Source organism: Amblyraja radiata, chromosome 10, assembly GCF_010909765.2.
Source record: "Amblyraja radiata isolate CabotCenter1 chromosome 10, sAmbRad1.1.pri, whole genome shotgun sequence".
Lineage (NCBI taxonomy): Eukaryota > Metazoa > Chordata > Chondrichthyes > Rajiformes > Rajidae > Amblyraja > Amblyraja radiata.
The window spans coordinates 28,219,759-28,234,725 of record NC_045965.1 but is presented as its reverse complement, the minus strand read 5'-3'; the positions used below and the strand labels follow the sequence as shown (position 1 = coordinate 28,234,725).

General features: G+C 42.0%; 1 protein-coding gene across 1 annotated transcript in view; it reads left to right on the top strand.

The window, feature by feature from the left end:
• astn1 (astrotactin 1) overlaps positions 1 to 14,967 on the top strand; it is a 1,835,284-nt gene that overhangs the window by 697,700 nt on the left and 1,122,617 nt on the right. The window contains exon 4 of the mRNA XM_033028426.1: positions 2,107 to 2,256. Within this exon, the coding sequence (XP_032884317.1) occupies positions 2,107 to 2,256 (150 nt within the window). The remainder of the gene's footprint in view (positions 1 to 2,106; positions 2,257 to 14,967) is intronic.

Sequence of the window (14,967 nt, the reverse complement as noted above, 5' to 3'; positions counted from 1 at the left end):
GTAGACTCAAGAGTCACTACGGTAAACTCACGGGCCACTACGTTCTTACAACGAGTTTAAATGTTTCAAATTTTAACTTCAAGAGTAAATTTGACTCATGGAAATCTTTAAACAAGTTTAATATTTTTCAAGAGTTACTAAGTTTCCCAGGTACCTGCCGTTAGCGCCACGAGTCGCTAAGTTGCGTCCACGAGTTCCGACGTTCCCGCTACGTTAATTGTACGTGATTACCACGAGTTTAATTTGTTTTAAGCTCTGGGTCAATCGTGGGTCGACTCGCACCGTGAGACAGGGGCTTAAGGCAGGGATTTTGATATAAAATTTTTAAGGGATTGGTCGGGCTAGATGCAAGAAAAATGCTCCCGATGTTGAGGGAGTCCAGAACCAGGGGTCACTGTTTAAGAATAAGGGGTGGGCCATTTTCAGCCAGCTAGTTGTGAATCTGTAGAATTCTCTGCCACAGAAGGCAGTGGGGGCCAATTCACAGGGTGTTTTCAAGAGGGAGTTAGATATAGCTCTTGAGGCTAAAGGAATCAAGGGAAATAGGGTGAAAACAAGAAAGGGGTACTGATTCTGGGTGATCAGCCATGATTATATAGAATGTCGGCGCTAGCTCGAAGGGCCGAATGGCCTACTCCTGCACCTATTTTCTATGTTTCTATGTCTATTTCAAATTGATTATCCAAGTTTCAATGAGCATTGGCCCAATAAACTCAATCTTTCCACACAGTCGTAGTCATACCGCATGGAAACAGATTCTTCGCTCCAACTTGGCAATGCCGACCATGATGCCTCATATATGTTGGTCCTACCTGCCTGCATTTAAAACCTTCCATATACTTGTACAAATGTATTTTAAATGCTCTTATAGTACCTGTTCAACTACCTCCTCTGGCAGCTAATTCCACAGACCCACAACCCCCTATGGGAAAGTGTTGCTCCACAGGTTGCCATTAAATCATTTCCTTCTCACTTTGAACCAATGTTCTCTGGTTCTTGATTCCACCACTCTGGGTAAAAGACTCTATGCATTCATTCTGTCTATTCCCCTCGTGATTTTACACACCTCTATAATATCACTCGGTCTCCTGCACTCTAAAGAATACAGTCCTAGCCTGCCCATCCTTTCCTATAGCTCAGGCCCTCTCTTTCCAGCTTAATGACAACTCAAGTCGCCCATCCTATTCAATTCATGTGGCACCAATTCCGACCACTTACTTATCCTTTCTTATTAAAAAATATTGGATGGGTGTTCCTGTTATTTTAGATTTCCAGTAAGTGTGGCTTTTACATTTCAATAACTGCCACAAGCATTATGTTATTGATTCTTGTATCCAAACATCATGGAATAGACCTTATAAATTTCATAAGACATGGCAGCAGAATTAGGCCATCAAGTTTGCTCTGCCATTCAATCATGACTGATGTATTTTTCTCTCTGCCCCATTCTCCTGCCTTCCTGTAACCTTTTACACCCATACTAGTCAAGTACTTATCGATCTCAGCTTTAAAAATACCCAATGACTTGGCCTTCACAGCAAATCTTTGGCAATGAATTCCACAAATTCACCACCCTCTGGATAAAGAAATTCATCCTCATCTCCTTTCTAAAGGTATGTCCTTTTATTTTGAGGTTGTGCCCTCTGATCCTAGACTCCCCGCTAGTGGAAACATCCTCTCCACATCCACATTATCTTGTGGAGTAAATACAGACTGAGGGATGGAATAAAAGCTTTCAGTGATCCTATCCTGGAACACCCTGCCGTTACACATCAGACAGGCCCCCTCACTGTCCATCTTCAAAACCAGTCTTAAAACCCTTTTCTATTCCTTGGCTTTTGACCCTGCATGAGACTTTGCTCCTGTTTTAGTGTTTTTAATGTTTTTTATTGTTTTTACTCTCTTTTTTAATGTTTTTATTGTCTTGTAATAATGTTTTTGTTCATGATTAGTCATGTACAGCACTTTGTTGCAACAGTGGTTGTTTTTAAAGTGCTCTATAAATAAAGTTATTATTATTATTATTATCCTTTGATCGGATCCTAGAATAAACATGTTCAGATGTAACACATGTAATGTGATAACGTTATTCTTTTACCCCAACAGGAAGTGATACCACCAAGTTGTCGCTCATGAATAAATACAAAGAGAACTTCCTCGCCACCAGCCCTGTGGACATCAGCCACCAACAGACAGCTCTCCTCCCACGCAGCACCTCCGGTGGACAGAGGAAGCGTTTCACAAATAAATCCAGAGGTCAGTCATGCAGTGTACTCTTCAAAGTTGGCTTTGAAAGAAAATCTTGTCTGTTTACTCCAGAGTTTTCAACATATTGTTTCTTTGCTGTATCTCTAAAACTAAAAACAGGCAAAGAATTGCCACAGACTGTAGTTCATGGAGCTTATGCTTGATTCACGATTTAAACATGAATTTAGGCTCAACCCTCACATTTCCTGTAAAGCATCAAACTATATCCAACACGCCTTTCCTACCTTTGCTTTTGTTGACGCAACATATTGGTCATTTCAGATGGAAGACTTGGAAGGAGTTACATTGATATGACTCCCATATTACCTAAATTCATAGTAGGAGGAAATTCAATCCATCTAATCTATACTGGCTCTTGCAGGATTCCCATCACTGCCATTTTCCCTGTTAGTTTTCTGCAAATGTTCTCTCTTATGTGCCTATCGACCACTATTCACCCTACCCCCACCTCTCAGCCTCTCTGCTCCGCCCAATTCTCCCTCCATGAAGAAATAAGTTTGAGACTAGCTTGGATGGAAAATCTTGGTTGGCATGGACAAGTTGGGCTGAATGGTCTCTTTCTGTGCTGTATGACTTTATGATTCCAAGTTAACCAACATGTCTTTGGGATGTGGAAGACCAGCACTTCAAAAGCTTTTGTCAACATCCTGTTTACCTGTGACGCCACTTCATTCCACACGTGTGTGCTCAATCTGAGCTCCAATCATCAATCGTTTATACTGTTCCTATGAGGCACAATGTAAATTTTAGGCATGCCACATGATTCAGGCAAGCACATTGTAGCCTTTGTACACAACATAGTGCAACACATTAAGATAATAATTTAAGAACAACAATTTTCACCCCCTCCTGCAGCTTTTGATTCTTCTATTACCACACACTCTCTCTCTTAATCTCCTTGCATTCTACTCCATTAAAATTATGTCCTTTATTCTCTCCTTCCCTCCACACTTGCCTTGTAACATAAACTTGTCTCATCTGTGGCATCTTCCAGTTCTGATGAAAGACGAGTTAGCAAGAATTGCTAATACTTGCTCCAGTCACACATCTTACCTGGCCTGCTCAATGCTTTCAACATTTTCTGCGCTAAGTCAGGTTGTCGATATCCATTGTATTTTGTGGGGGGTTTTCTAAAGTACATTATTATTTGAATGTGTGAATTCAGCTGAATAATGCCTTTGTGTACAAATGAGGGGCAAGGGCCCCATCAACAACTTGAAAGAAAACTTTCAGTTGATGAAATTTGAAGAAATAAGTAAGGGCAGCACAGAAACCCGGGTTCGATCCTCACCTCAGGCGGTGTCTGTGTGGGATTTGCACATTCTCCATGTGACCGTGTAGATTTCCACCAGGTGCTCTGGTTTCCAGCCACATTCCAAAGATGTGCTGGTTTGTGATTTAATTAGCCTCTGTAAATTGAGCCTAGTATGTCGGGAGTAGATGAGGAAGTGGGATAACAAAGAGCTAGTGTGAACAGGTGATCGATCCATGGTCCGTGTCGACTGACGGGCCTGTATCTCTAAAATTAAAACTAAAACTAAAGAATATTGAGGGGAATCGGGAAGTAATCTTCACCGGGATTGAACTGGAGGGATGCTTATGTAAAAATAAAATTATAAATTTAGTCAGTTATTCCTTGATCAATAAATTATTCCCCATGGTATTTTCAGATTAAGGTTTCCTTGTTTAATCATGCCCACAACTGTTTGCTTTATAACCATGAAAATGTTTCTCTAAATCAACCTTATTAATTTGTTCTACCAGTTGAAATGTTTGAGGTAGATTTTTACGTTAATTTCAGTTTCTTCTTTCCCCACTGGGAATGGATATAGCTTCAGTAGGCATTTATTTATGTAATAACTGGAATCTTCTCTTTCATGCTTCAGTGCCGTGTCATAGTTTTGCATAATTCCCACAACTGAATACATAGCTCTACATTTGTTATTGCTGATGAATTAAAAGTTTTAAATAAATTTAATAATCTAACTGCAGCGATAGAGCATTTAACCCTTCAAGATTCCATTTAGTCAGATCATGGCAGATCAATGATCACCAACGTATACAGGAAGCCCCAGGTTACACAAGATTCTGCTCCTGAGAATTCATAAATTAATAAATTCATTCATTATAGGAGCAGAATTAGGCCATTTGGCCCATCTAGTCAATTCTGCCATTCAATTATGGCTAATCTATCTTTCCATCAAAACCTTATTCTCCTATCGTTTCCCCATAACCTCTGACACCCTTACTAATTAACAATCTGCAATCTCCACTTTAAAAATAGCCATTGACTTGGTCTGCTCAGTCTATTGTACACAGATTCACCACCCTCTGATTCAAGGAATCCCTCCTTATCTCCTTTCTAAAGATATGTCCTTTTATTCGAAGGCTATGGTCTCTGGTCCGAGACTCTCCCAGGTGTGGAAACATACTCTCCACATCCACTCTATCCAAGAATTGTCTGTAAGATGATTTTTCTGTAAGTCAGATACACTCCAATACACCATTGGGCATTGCATTAAGATGAGAAGGGAAACATTTAAAAGAGAAGTGCTGGGCAAGTTTTTTACACAGAGTGGTGGATGCCTGGAACACCTCCAGGGCAGTGGTGGAGGCAGGTATAATATTGGCATTTAAAAAGCTTTTAGATAGGCAGAGACTGGAGGGGTATTGGTCCTATGGAGGCAGGTGGGATCAGTTTATCTTGGCATCATGTTCGGCACAGACAATGTCATCGTCGTCATGGCTATCCCTCGAGGTCGAGGATGATGGTCGACATTCTTTTGTTTTTATGGACTCTCAGGTGGCTTATGAGTCCGATCCTGGCTTTGAAAGTTCTTCGACATTCAGGACAGGTAATTCCAGATGGCAGATCGGACTTTGGTTGTTGCTGCCTCTCTTTCTGTTTTCTTCTCTTTTATTCTAATTCTGCGCATCTCTTGGCTTCAAAGGTCGCTGTTCCTTCATGGATGATGGTCCGGCAGAGTTTCCTGTCCTTGGCATTGGTTTCCCAATTGCCGATGTCGATTGCACATTTCTTCATGCTGACTTTTAAGACGTCTTTGAATCTCTTCTTTTGTCCGCCACTTTTCCGTTTGCCTTCTTTAAGCTGGGAGTAGAAGGTTTGCTTTGGTAGACGCTTGTCTTCCATCAGAACAACATGACCGGCCCATCTTAGTTGGTTCTGGATGATGAAGATTTTGATGCTAGATGTTTTTGCTTCATTCAGCGCGCTAACATTGGTTCTTCTGTCTTCCCAACTGATATTTAAGCTGCTTCGTTGATGGAGCTTCTCAAGTGTTTTCAGATGGCGTTGGTATGGTATCCAGGTTTCTGATGCATATAGGAGCGTTGGTATCACCACTGCCTTGTACACTAACATTTTGGTGTCTGTTCGGCTGTCACAATTTTGAAAGACTCTCATTCGAGGACGTCCAAAAGCTGTTCTAGCACACTTAAGACGATGTTGGATCTCGTCATCAAGGTCGACATTGGAGGAGAGGTGACTTCCAAGGTACGGAAAGTGATCCACATTTTCCAGGGTTGTTTCACCAAGTTGAATTGACATTTCTTTCCAATTTGTCTCAGTTGGTGATGATTAGTAGATAACCTAAGTCTTCTTTGAGTTGATGGTAAGTCCAAGTATCGTGTATGCACTGTGGAAGGCAGTCAGGATCCGTTGCAGATGATTTTCTGAGAGACCTGCAACACAGTTGCTAAGGGTGTATTGGAACTCGATGAGGGAGCTCATAGATGTCTTAGTTTTGGACTTGAGACGGGCAAGATTGAAAAGTCTGCCATCTGTTCTGTAGACTATTTCGATTCCTGGAGGTAGGTCGTCCTGGATGATGTGGATGGTTGTCGCAATGAAGATGGAGAACAGTGTTGGGGCAATCACGCATCCCTGTTTCACTCCTGATCTGACTTGGAACGGCTCACTGTTGCTGGCCATAACTGTGGCAAGCATGTCAAGACATTGTTAGCAGAAGGGTGATATGGTTCTATCTTCCATGTAATATTGCTTGACAGTTAAATTGAACATTCAATTAAATGAAATAATATTCACCCTAACAGTCGAACAACACAACATGTAATTCCTATAATTCTCTCATTTCATTGGATATTCTCTCTCTCACATGGCACATAATTAAACGAATGGAACATGTATAGTATCCAGTTGTTAATGAATACCACCAAACATGTTATTATTATTTTGTTGCAAAATTCTTTGAAAATGTAAGGGAGAAATTGAGTAAAGTCAAGTCTTCTGTAGCCTGGGGAGCCCCTGTATCTGTAGGTCCCCACACTCCTTTGTGCATTTTCATGATTAAAAATCTATCAAACTCAGATTTAAAATTAATGATTAATCTGGTACTGATTGCCTCTTCACTCCTGAAAGGTCTGACTCCAATTTTTAAAATCATAATCCTTAGTCCACAGGGCCTAATGAGTTGAATTAGTTTCTTCACAAAAGGACACAACGTGCTGGAGTAACTCTGCATCTCTGGAGAACATGGATAATTAATGTTTTGGGTCGAGACCCTTCTTCAGACTTCTGAATTCGTTTCTTTCCAGCTACCCTATCTGATTCCTTTTAAATCTTTGAAAAAAACAAAACAAACATATCGCCTCCTAACCACTCAATTTCCAGACTTATTTTAACCTCTGCTCTTAATTTAGTCATTAAGAATTCCGGTGTTATTCATCACTGCGTACCTTGAAAGGCCAAATATCTGTCCTGAAGTTTGGGCCCAGATCAGCTGTCAGGGAGGTCACTGTGGCTGGTCAAGGGCTTAGTGTATTTGTGGTATGATTCATTGCATTTGATCTCCAATTCTCCAGATGTTAAGTTAAGTTTTAGACCTTAAAAGACATAACAGCAGAATTAGGCCTTTCAGCCCATTGGGTCTGTTCTGCCATTTGATCATGGCTGATCTATTTTTTTCCTATCTACCTCGTTCTCCTGACTTCTCCCTGTAACTGATGCCCTTACTAATCAAAAACCTATAATCTCTGCTTTAAAAATACCCAATAACATGGCCTCTATAGCCGTATGTGCCAATGAATTCCACAGATTCATCACCCTCTGGGGGGTGGGAGATTGCAACCTTCACATGGTCCGTCCTGTTTCGACAAATGCAATCAACCCGGTGTGCACAATCAAATAAGATCAAATAGAACAAGTTGTCCTACAACTTTAGGCTGTGCACACCATTCGCAAGAAGAAGATGCTCACCTTCTGGCTAAATAAATTCCCCCTCATCTCTATTCTACAGGAACATCCTTTGATTCTGAGGCTGTGCCCTGTGGTCCTGGTCTCTCCCCTTGATATTAGTTGATCATTTTTTTATAACTTTCATGCTCCAACTGCGATATCTTATTGATCTATATATATATATAGACTTCCAAGGGTCATTGGATTCTTCAGACTTTTCACCATGAATAAAGTCCCTGATTCTATCCTTTGTAGATCTAAGGTCAATGAACTCATGTTTGCCTGAACTAAAATCTGTTTGGATTAATTTAGCCTGTTGATTTAACATGTTGATAGCACCATGTCATCACAAACTCTCTATACTTCAACACTGCTTATTTTTAAGTCATCTAAAAATGTGGGTGCTTAACGTTCTACACCATACTCAATGATGAACTCATCAATTAATTTTGGCTTCAGCACAGATTCTTAGGTTTAGGTTTATTATTGTCATGTGTTTTGCCTGCTATCGAATCAGATCAGAATATACAATACATGAATGCAATCTAATCAAACTCAAGTACAACCGATAGAGCAAAGGGAAAGATACAGAGTGCAGAATATAGTTTTCAGCATTGTAGTGCAGCAGTTTCCATATACAAAGTCCAATGCTCACAAGAAGGTAGAGGTGAATCAGACAATACCTTAGCATATGGAAGGACCATTCAGAAGCCTGAATAAAGGGTGGAAGAAGCTATTTCTGAATCTGGTGGTCTGTGCTTTCAAGCTTCTGTATCTTCAGGTGGATGGGAGCAGGTAGAAGAACGACCAGACTGGAACAAGACTTTCATTATTTTGGCTGCTTTTCTGTGCTAGCATGAAGAATAGATGGAATCAATGGTGGGAGGTTTGGTCTGTGTGATGGACTGGGCTACATCCACAATTCTCTGTAGTTTCTTACGGTCTTGGGCAGAGTTGTTACTGAATGTAGCTGTGATGCAACTGTACAGTATGCTCTCCGTGGTGTCTTTTTACAGTATGCCATGAGTATCATTCCACAAATTGTAGCACATGTCCATTGCAGTCTCTTGCTGCTCAGATAATTTCCAGTGACGATCAATAAATACCATGTAATCCCATGGGTTTCATCTTTTGACAACAGGCATTTACAAGGACATTAACAAATATATTTGCACCTTATTTATATGATATTTCCTATTTTAGTCATTTCTTCAAAAACATTTAATCAGGTCTATCTGGTTTGACCTACCCTTTGCCCATCTCAAAACATTTGATTCCCTACTTTTGCATGAGGACCACTAGCCTACTTAGACTGAATTCTACCACTCCCTCAGCATCCTTTCTTGATGACATATTCAGGATACTTCTTTCTTAATCCAGTCTTTTCGGGCTGCATTTGAAATTGCTGCCCTATCTTAAGAAGTCTTTCAATGTTTGACTCATTATTAAATGCAAATATTTTAACAGTCTCAATTATAGTCTTCATGCCCAATTATAATTACAGTATTTTGCATCAACATGCACGGAGCAAAATTCTCCACAGCTCATTCGTAGTAGAAATCAATTTGTTCTCCCCTATTACAAATCTGGTACATTCATGCTGGTAATAATCTCTCATTGAGATATAGTGGCATTACAAACAAAAACAGTGAAATAATTCAGAATATCCAGCCTTACCATTCATTAATGATAGTCATACAATGTGGAAACGGGCCTTTCAGCCAAATGTGTCCATGCCGACCAAGATGCCCCGCCAAGGCTATTTGTTTGCATTTGGCCCATATCCCTACAATCCTTTCATATCCATGTACCTGTACAAATGTCTTTTAAGTGTTGTTATTGGTCTTGCCACTGCTTCCTTCCTTAGCAGCTTGTTCCATCTGCCAGTGCCCTATGAGTGAAAAGGTTGCCCCTAAGGTTTTATTAACTCTTTCACATCTCATCTTAAGCCAATGCCCTTTAGTTATTTTATTCCTCTACCCTTATATCTTAAATTATCCTTAATTTTTTAGTTGTAAATATCTGTGTCAATATGTGATTTAGAATCATTGTAATTTATGGCACAGAAATAGACCATTTGACTCATCCCCTACCACTTCACTGTGTCCTGCACTCAGCATCACGGAAATTGTTGTTCACACGATGAATTTGCAGAACATATACTTAGATGGAGATATTTCTACAATCAACATGTAAACAAACCCATTACAATCTCAATTAGTTTAGTTTAGAGATACAGCACAGCAACAGCCAATTTGGCCCACCACGTTTGCACCGATCAGCGATCCCCGTACACTACCATTATCCTACACCCTAGGGACAATTTTTTAACCAAAACCAATTAACCTACAAATCTGTATTTCTTTGGAATGTGGGAGAGAAAAATGTATAAACTTGGTACAGACAGAACCGGTAGTCAGGATTGAGCCCGGGCCTCTGGCACTGTAAGGCAGCATGTCTCCTGCTGCGACACCGTGTCTTTCCCATTTTCTAGCCTTTACGAAGTTCAGGGCTATACAAATATGATGTCGTTGCCTCTGGAATAATAGCTCACAGATCCAAACTGATCAAGTTTCATGATTTCAAATTCCTGGGGAATTTAAATTTAATTAATCATAGAACATAGAAAAGTACAGAACAGGAACACAATATCTGTGCTGAACATAATGTCAAGCTAATCTCACCTGCCCACACATGATCCATATCTCTCCATTCCCTGCACATCCATGTGTTCATCTAAAAGCCTCTTAAACACTACTATTGTATCTGCCTCCACCATCACCCCAGCAGTGCATTTCAGCATTTCCACCCAGCGAATAAAGTCTCTGACTATCCACTAAATAAATCTATGACAGAAATCCATGGGCGGTACAGTGGCACAACGGTAGAGTTGCTACCTTGTAGTGCCAGAGACCTGGGTTTGATCCCGACAATAGATGCTGCCTGTACAGAATGTGTACGTTCTCCTTGTAACCACATAGGTTTTCTCCACCTACCCCAGTGTTCTCCAATGTTCCAAAGATGCACAGGTTTGTAGGTTAAGTTCAAGTGAGTTTATTGTCATGTGTCCCTGATAGGACAATGACATTCTTGCTTTGCTTCAGCACAACAGAACATAGTAGGCATTGACTACAAAACAGATCAGTGTTTCCATATACCTTTATCTATATATTACTAAAAGTCAGTTCTTGACCGGTTTTGGCCATCTGTGCTGCGATTTCCGAGAGAACGCCGCCACCTACGGCCGTCAATTTTGGCCACCTTGCTCAGAGCCCCCCTCCGCCGCATATGTGCCGAGGGTTTTTCCCATCGATGAAAAATGACAGAGATATTAATGTTTTTACAAAATTCCCCATTCTCTCTGCTGCCCCCGCTGGCGGCAGGGGGGAGGGACTATAAAACCAGGAAGTGGTGTGCCACACAGTCTCTTCAAGATGGAGGAAGGCAGAGGGTCACGTTTCTCTGAGCTGTGAATAACACTGAACACATGCCTACTCAAATGTAAGTGCCCTTAGTGGTTCTAAAATGCTTGCAGAATGTGTCTATTGGTTCTAAAGTTTGCAAAAAAGTGTCTATTGGTTCTAAAGCTTGCAAAAAATGTCTATTGGTTCTAAAGCTTGCAAAAAAAATGTCTATTGGTTCTAAAGCTTTCAAAAAATGTCTATTGGTTCTAAAGCTTGCAAAAAGTGTTTCTATTGGTTCTAAAGCTTGCAAAAAATGTATATTGGTTCTAAAGCTTTCAAAAAGTGTCTATTGGTTCTAAAGCTTGCAAAAAAAGTCTATTGGTTCTAAAGTTTGCAAAAAAATATCTATTGGTTCTAAAGCTTGCAAAAACGTCTCTATTGGTTCTAAAGCTTGCAAAAATGTCTATTGGTTCTAAAGGTTGCAAAAAAATGTCTATTGGTTCTAAAGCTTGCAAAAAAAATGTCTATTGGTTCTAAAGCTTGCAAAAAATGTATATTGGTTCTAAAGCTTGCAAAACAATGTCTATTGGTTCTAAAGCTTGCAAAACAATGTCTATTGGTTCTAAAGCTTGCAAAAAATGACTATTGGTTCTAAAATGGTTCATACTAGCGCCCCAGAAAGCGCCCCACCTCCCCCTCCCCCCTCCCCCCTCCCCCTCCCCCTCCCCCTCCCCCGGTTGGCTTGGCTTGGGTGTGTCTTGAAATTGAAAGGCACTACTTACTGCAAATGGTGACATGAAGTTGAAAGGCACTACTTACTGCAAATGGTGGCTTGGGAGCTTTGGCTTGAAGTTGAAAGGCACTACTTACTGCAAATGGTGGCTTGGGTGCAATGGCTTGAAGTTGAAAGGCACTACTTACAGCAAATGTGGAGCGTGGGTGCATTGGCTTGAAGTTGAAAGGTACTACTTACTGCAAATGGTGGCTTGGGTGCTTTGGCTTGCAGTTGAAAGGCAGTACTTACTGCAAATGGTGGCTTGGGTGCAATGGCTTGAAGTTGAAAGGCATTACTGCAAATGCTGGCATGAAGTTGAAAGGCACTACTTACTGCAAATGGTGGCTTGGGTGTGGCTTGAAGTTGAAAGACACCACTTACTGCAAATGGTGGTATGAAGTTGAAAGGCACTACTTACTGCAAATGGTGGCTTGGGAGCTTTGACTTGAAGTCGAAAGGCACTACTTACTGCAAATGGAGGCTTGGGAGCTTTGGCTTGAAGTTGAAAGGCACTATTACTGCGAATGGTGGCTTGGTTGCTTTGGCTTGAAGTTGAAAGGCACTACTTACTGCAAATGGTGGCTTGGTTGCTTTGGCTTGAAGTTGAAAGGCAGTACTTACTGCAAATGGAGGCTTGGGAGCTTTGGCTTGAAGTTGAAAGGCACTATTACTGCGAATGGTGGCTTGGTTGCTTTGGCTTGAAGTTGAAAGGCACTACTTACTGCAAATGGTGGCTTGGGAGCGTTGATTTGAAGTTGAAAGGCACTATTACGGCAAATGATGGCTTGGGTGTGGCCTGGGTGTGGCTTGAAGTTGAAAGGCACTACTTACTGCAGATGGTGGCTTGGGTGCAATGGCTTGAAGTTAAAATGCATTACTTACTGCAAATGGTAGCATGAAGTTGAAAGGCACTACTTACTGCAAATGTTGGCGTGGGTGCATTGGCTTGAAGTTGAAAGGCACTACTTACTGCAAATGGTGGCATGAAGTTGAAAGGCACTACTTACTGCAAATGGTGGCTTGGATGCTTTGGCTTGAAGTTGAAAGGCACTACTTACTGCAAATGGTGGCTTGGGTGCTTTGGCTTGAAGTTAAAAGGCACTACTGTAAATGCACTTACTTCCTGTTTGCACTGTACATTGATTTTAGATAAAACGCTACCACTTACGGCTGTGATTTTTGGCCATCTTACTCAGTCCCCCTCCGCTGAGCAGATGCAGAGAATTCTTCCCATCAATGAAAAATAAAAGTGTTATTAATTTTTTTTTAAATGTTGAGAATCCCTCTCCTGTCAATCACTCCATGAAAGCAACACATTTTCCGGTGGGGGGTTGGGGGGGGGGGGGGAGGGGGAGGGGAGTGGTTATAAAACCCAGAAATTTGGGTGTGGCTCAGTCTCTGCAAGATGGGGGAGGGAGAGGTCACGACTCGCTGTCTTTAGTGGCTTTGCACCCTACTTCAAATGGTATGAAACTGCACTTGAATTTGGTGGCCTTGCACCCTGCTAGAAGTGGTAAGAAACTGCACTTGAATTTGGTGGCCTTATACCCTGCTTGAAAGAATTTCAAGGATTAGCCGTGAGTCAACTACCAGCCCACCAGCCGTGAGTGAGTGAGTGAGTTGCCAGCACAACAGGCTTGAATGACTGAGACGCCAGCCCAAGAATCCATTTGGCGCACAATTTGCATACTAGCCCCCCCCCCCCCCCCCCCCCCCCCCCACAACTGGCCACCAATATAAAATTGGTGGAGAGGTGGAATATTGCCTTGGATGACCAGCCCTCCTGTGTGATGCTGGGACCCAACGGGTCCCACTTAGTCTAGTATAAATATATACACACATGAATAAATGAACTGATGAGGTGCAAATAACAGATAATGGGCTATTGATGTTCAGAGTGTTGTCCGAGCCAAATTTAATAGCCTGATGGCTGTGGGGAAGTAGCTATTCCTGAACCTGGTCGTTGCAGTCATCAGGCTCCTGTACCTTCTACCTGAAGGTAGCAGGGAGATGAGTGTGTGGCCAGGATGGTGTGGGTCCTTGATGATACTGCCAGCCTTTTTGAGGCAGCGACTGCAATAGATCCCCTTAATGGAAGGGAGGTCAGAGTCGATGATGGACTGGACAGTGTTTACTACTTTTTGTAGTCTTTTCCTCTTCAGGGCGCTCAAGTTGCTGAACCAAGCCATGATGCAACCGGTCACAATGCTCAACCATCGACCCGTTGATATAAACGGGACTGTGGGTTCCCATCCTGCTCCTTCCAAAGTCCACAATCAGTTCCTTGGTTTTGCTGGTGTTGAGGGCCAGGTTATTGTGCTGGCACCATATGGACAATCGCTCGATCTCTCTTCTATACTCTGACTCATCCCCATCAGTAATACATCCCACAACAGTGGTGTCGTCAGCGAACTTGATGATGCAGTTCGCACTGTGACTGGCTACGCAGTCATGAGTATAGAGTGAGTACAGCAGGGGGCTGAGCACGCAACCTTGAGGTGCTCCCGTGCTGATTGTTATCGATTCTGACACATTTCCAGTAATACGAACAGACTGGGATCTGAGAATGAGGAAGTCGAGGATCCAATTGCAGAGGGATGCGCAGAGACCCAGTTCTACCAGTTTGGTAACCAGGTGGGAGGGGATGATTGTATTAAATGCCGAGCTGTAATCAATGAATAACAGCCTGACATATGAGTTTTTATTGACCAAGTAGTCCAGAGCGGAGTGGAGGGCCAGCGAGATCGCATCCACCGTTGATCTGTTGTGGCGGTAAGCGAACTGCAGTGGGTCCAGGTTTTTGTCGAGGTAGGAGTTGGTTTCCGCCATGATCAACCTCTCAAAGCACTTCATCACTACAGCAGTTAGTGCCACAGGTCGATAGTCATTGAGGCACGTCACCTTACTCTTCTTGGGCACCGGTATAATTGATGCCCTTTTGAAGCAGGTGGGAACCTCAGACCTCAGAAGTGAGAGGTTGAAAATGTCTGCAAAAAATCCAGCCAGTTAGTCCGGACAGGTTTTTAGAACACGACCAGGTATACCATCAGGTCCAGGCACTTTTCGAGGGTTCACCCCTCTGAAAGATTTCCTGACGTCGGCCTCTGTGACCGAGACTGAAATACCATCACAGCGAATGGGGGCTCGGGAAGGCACATCGGTGTTCTACCTATCAAAGCGTGCGTAAAACGCATTGAGCTCATCAGGGAGTGATGTTTCGCTTTATGATATTTTCCATATTTGTATATTTGTATTTTGCAAATTTGCATATTTGTGATTTGCATAAAATGCATTGAGCTCATCAG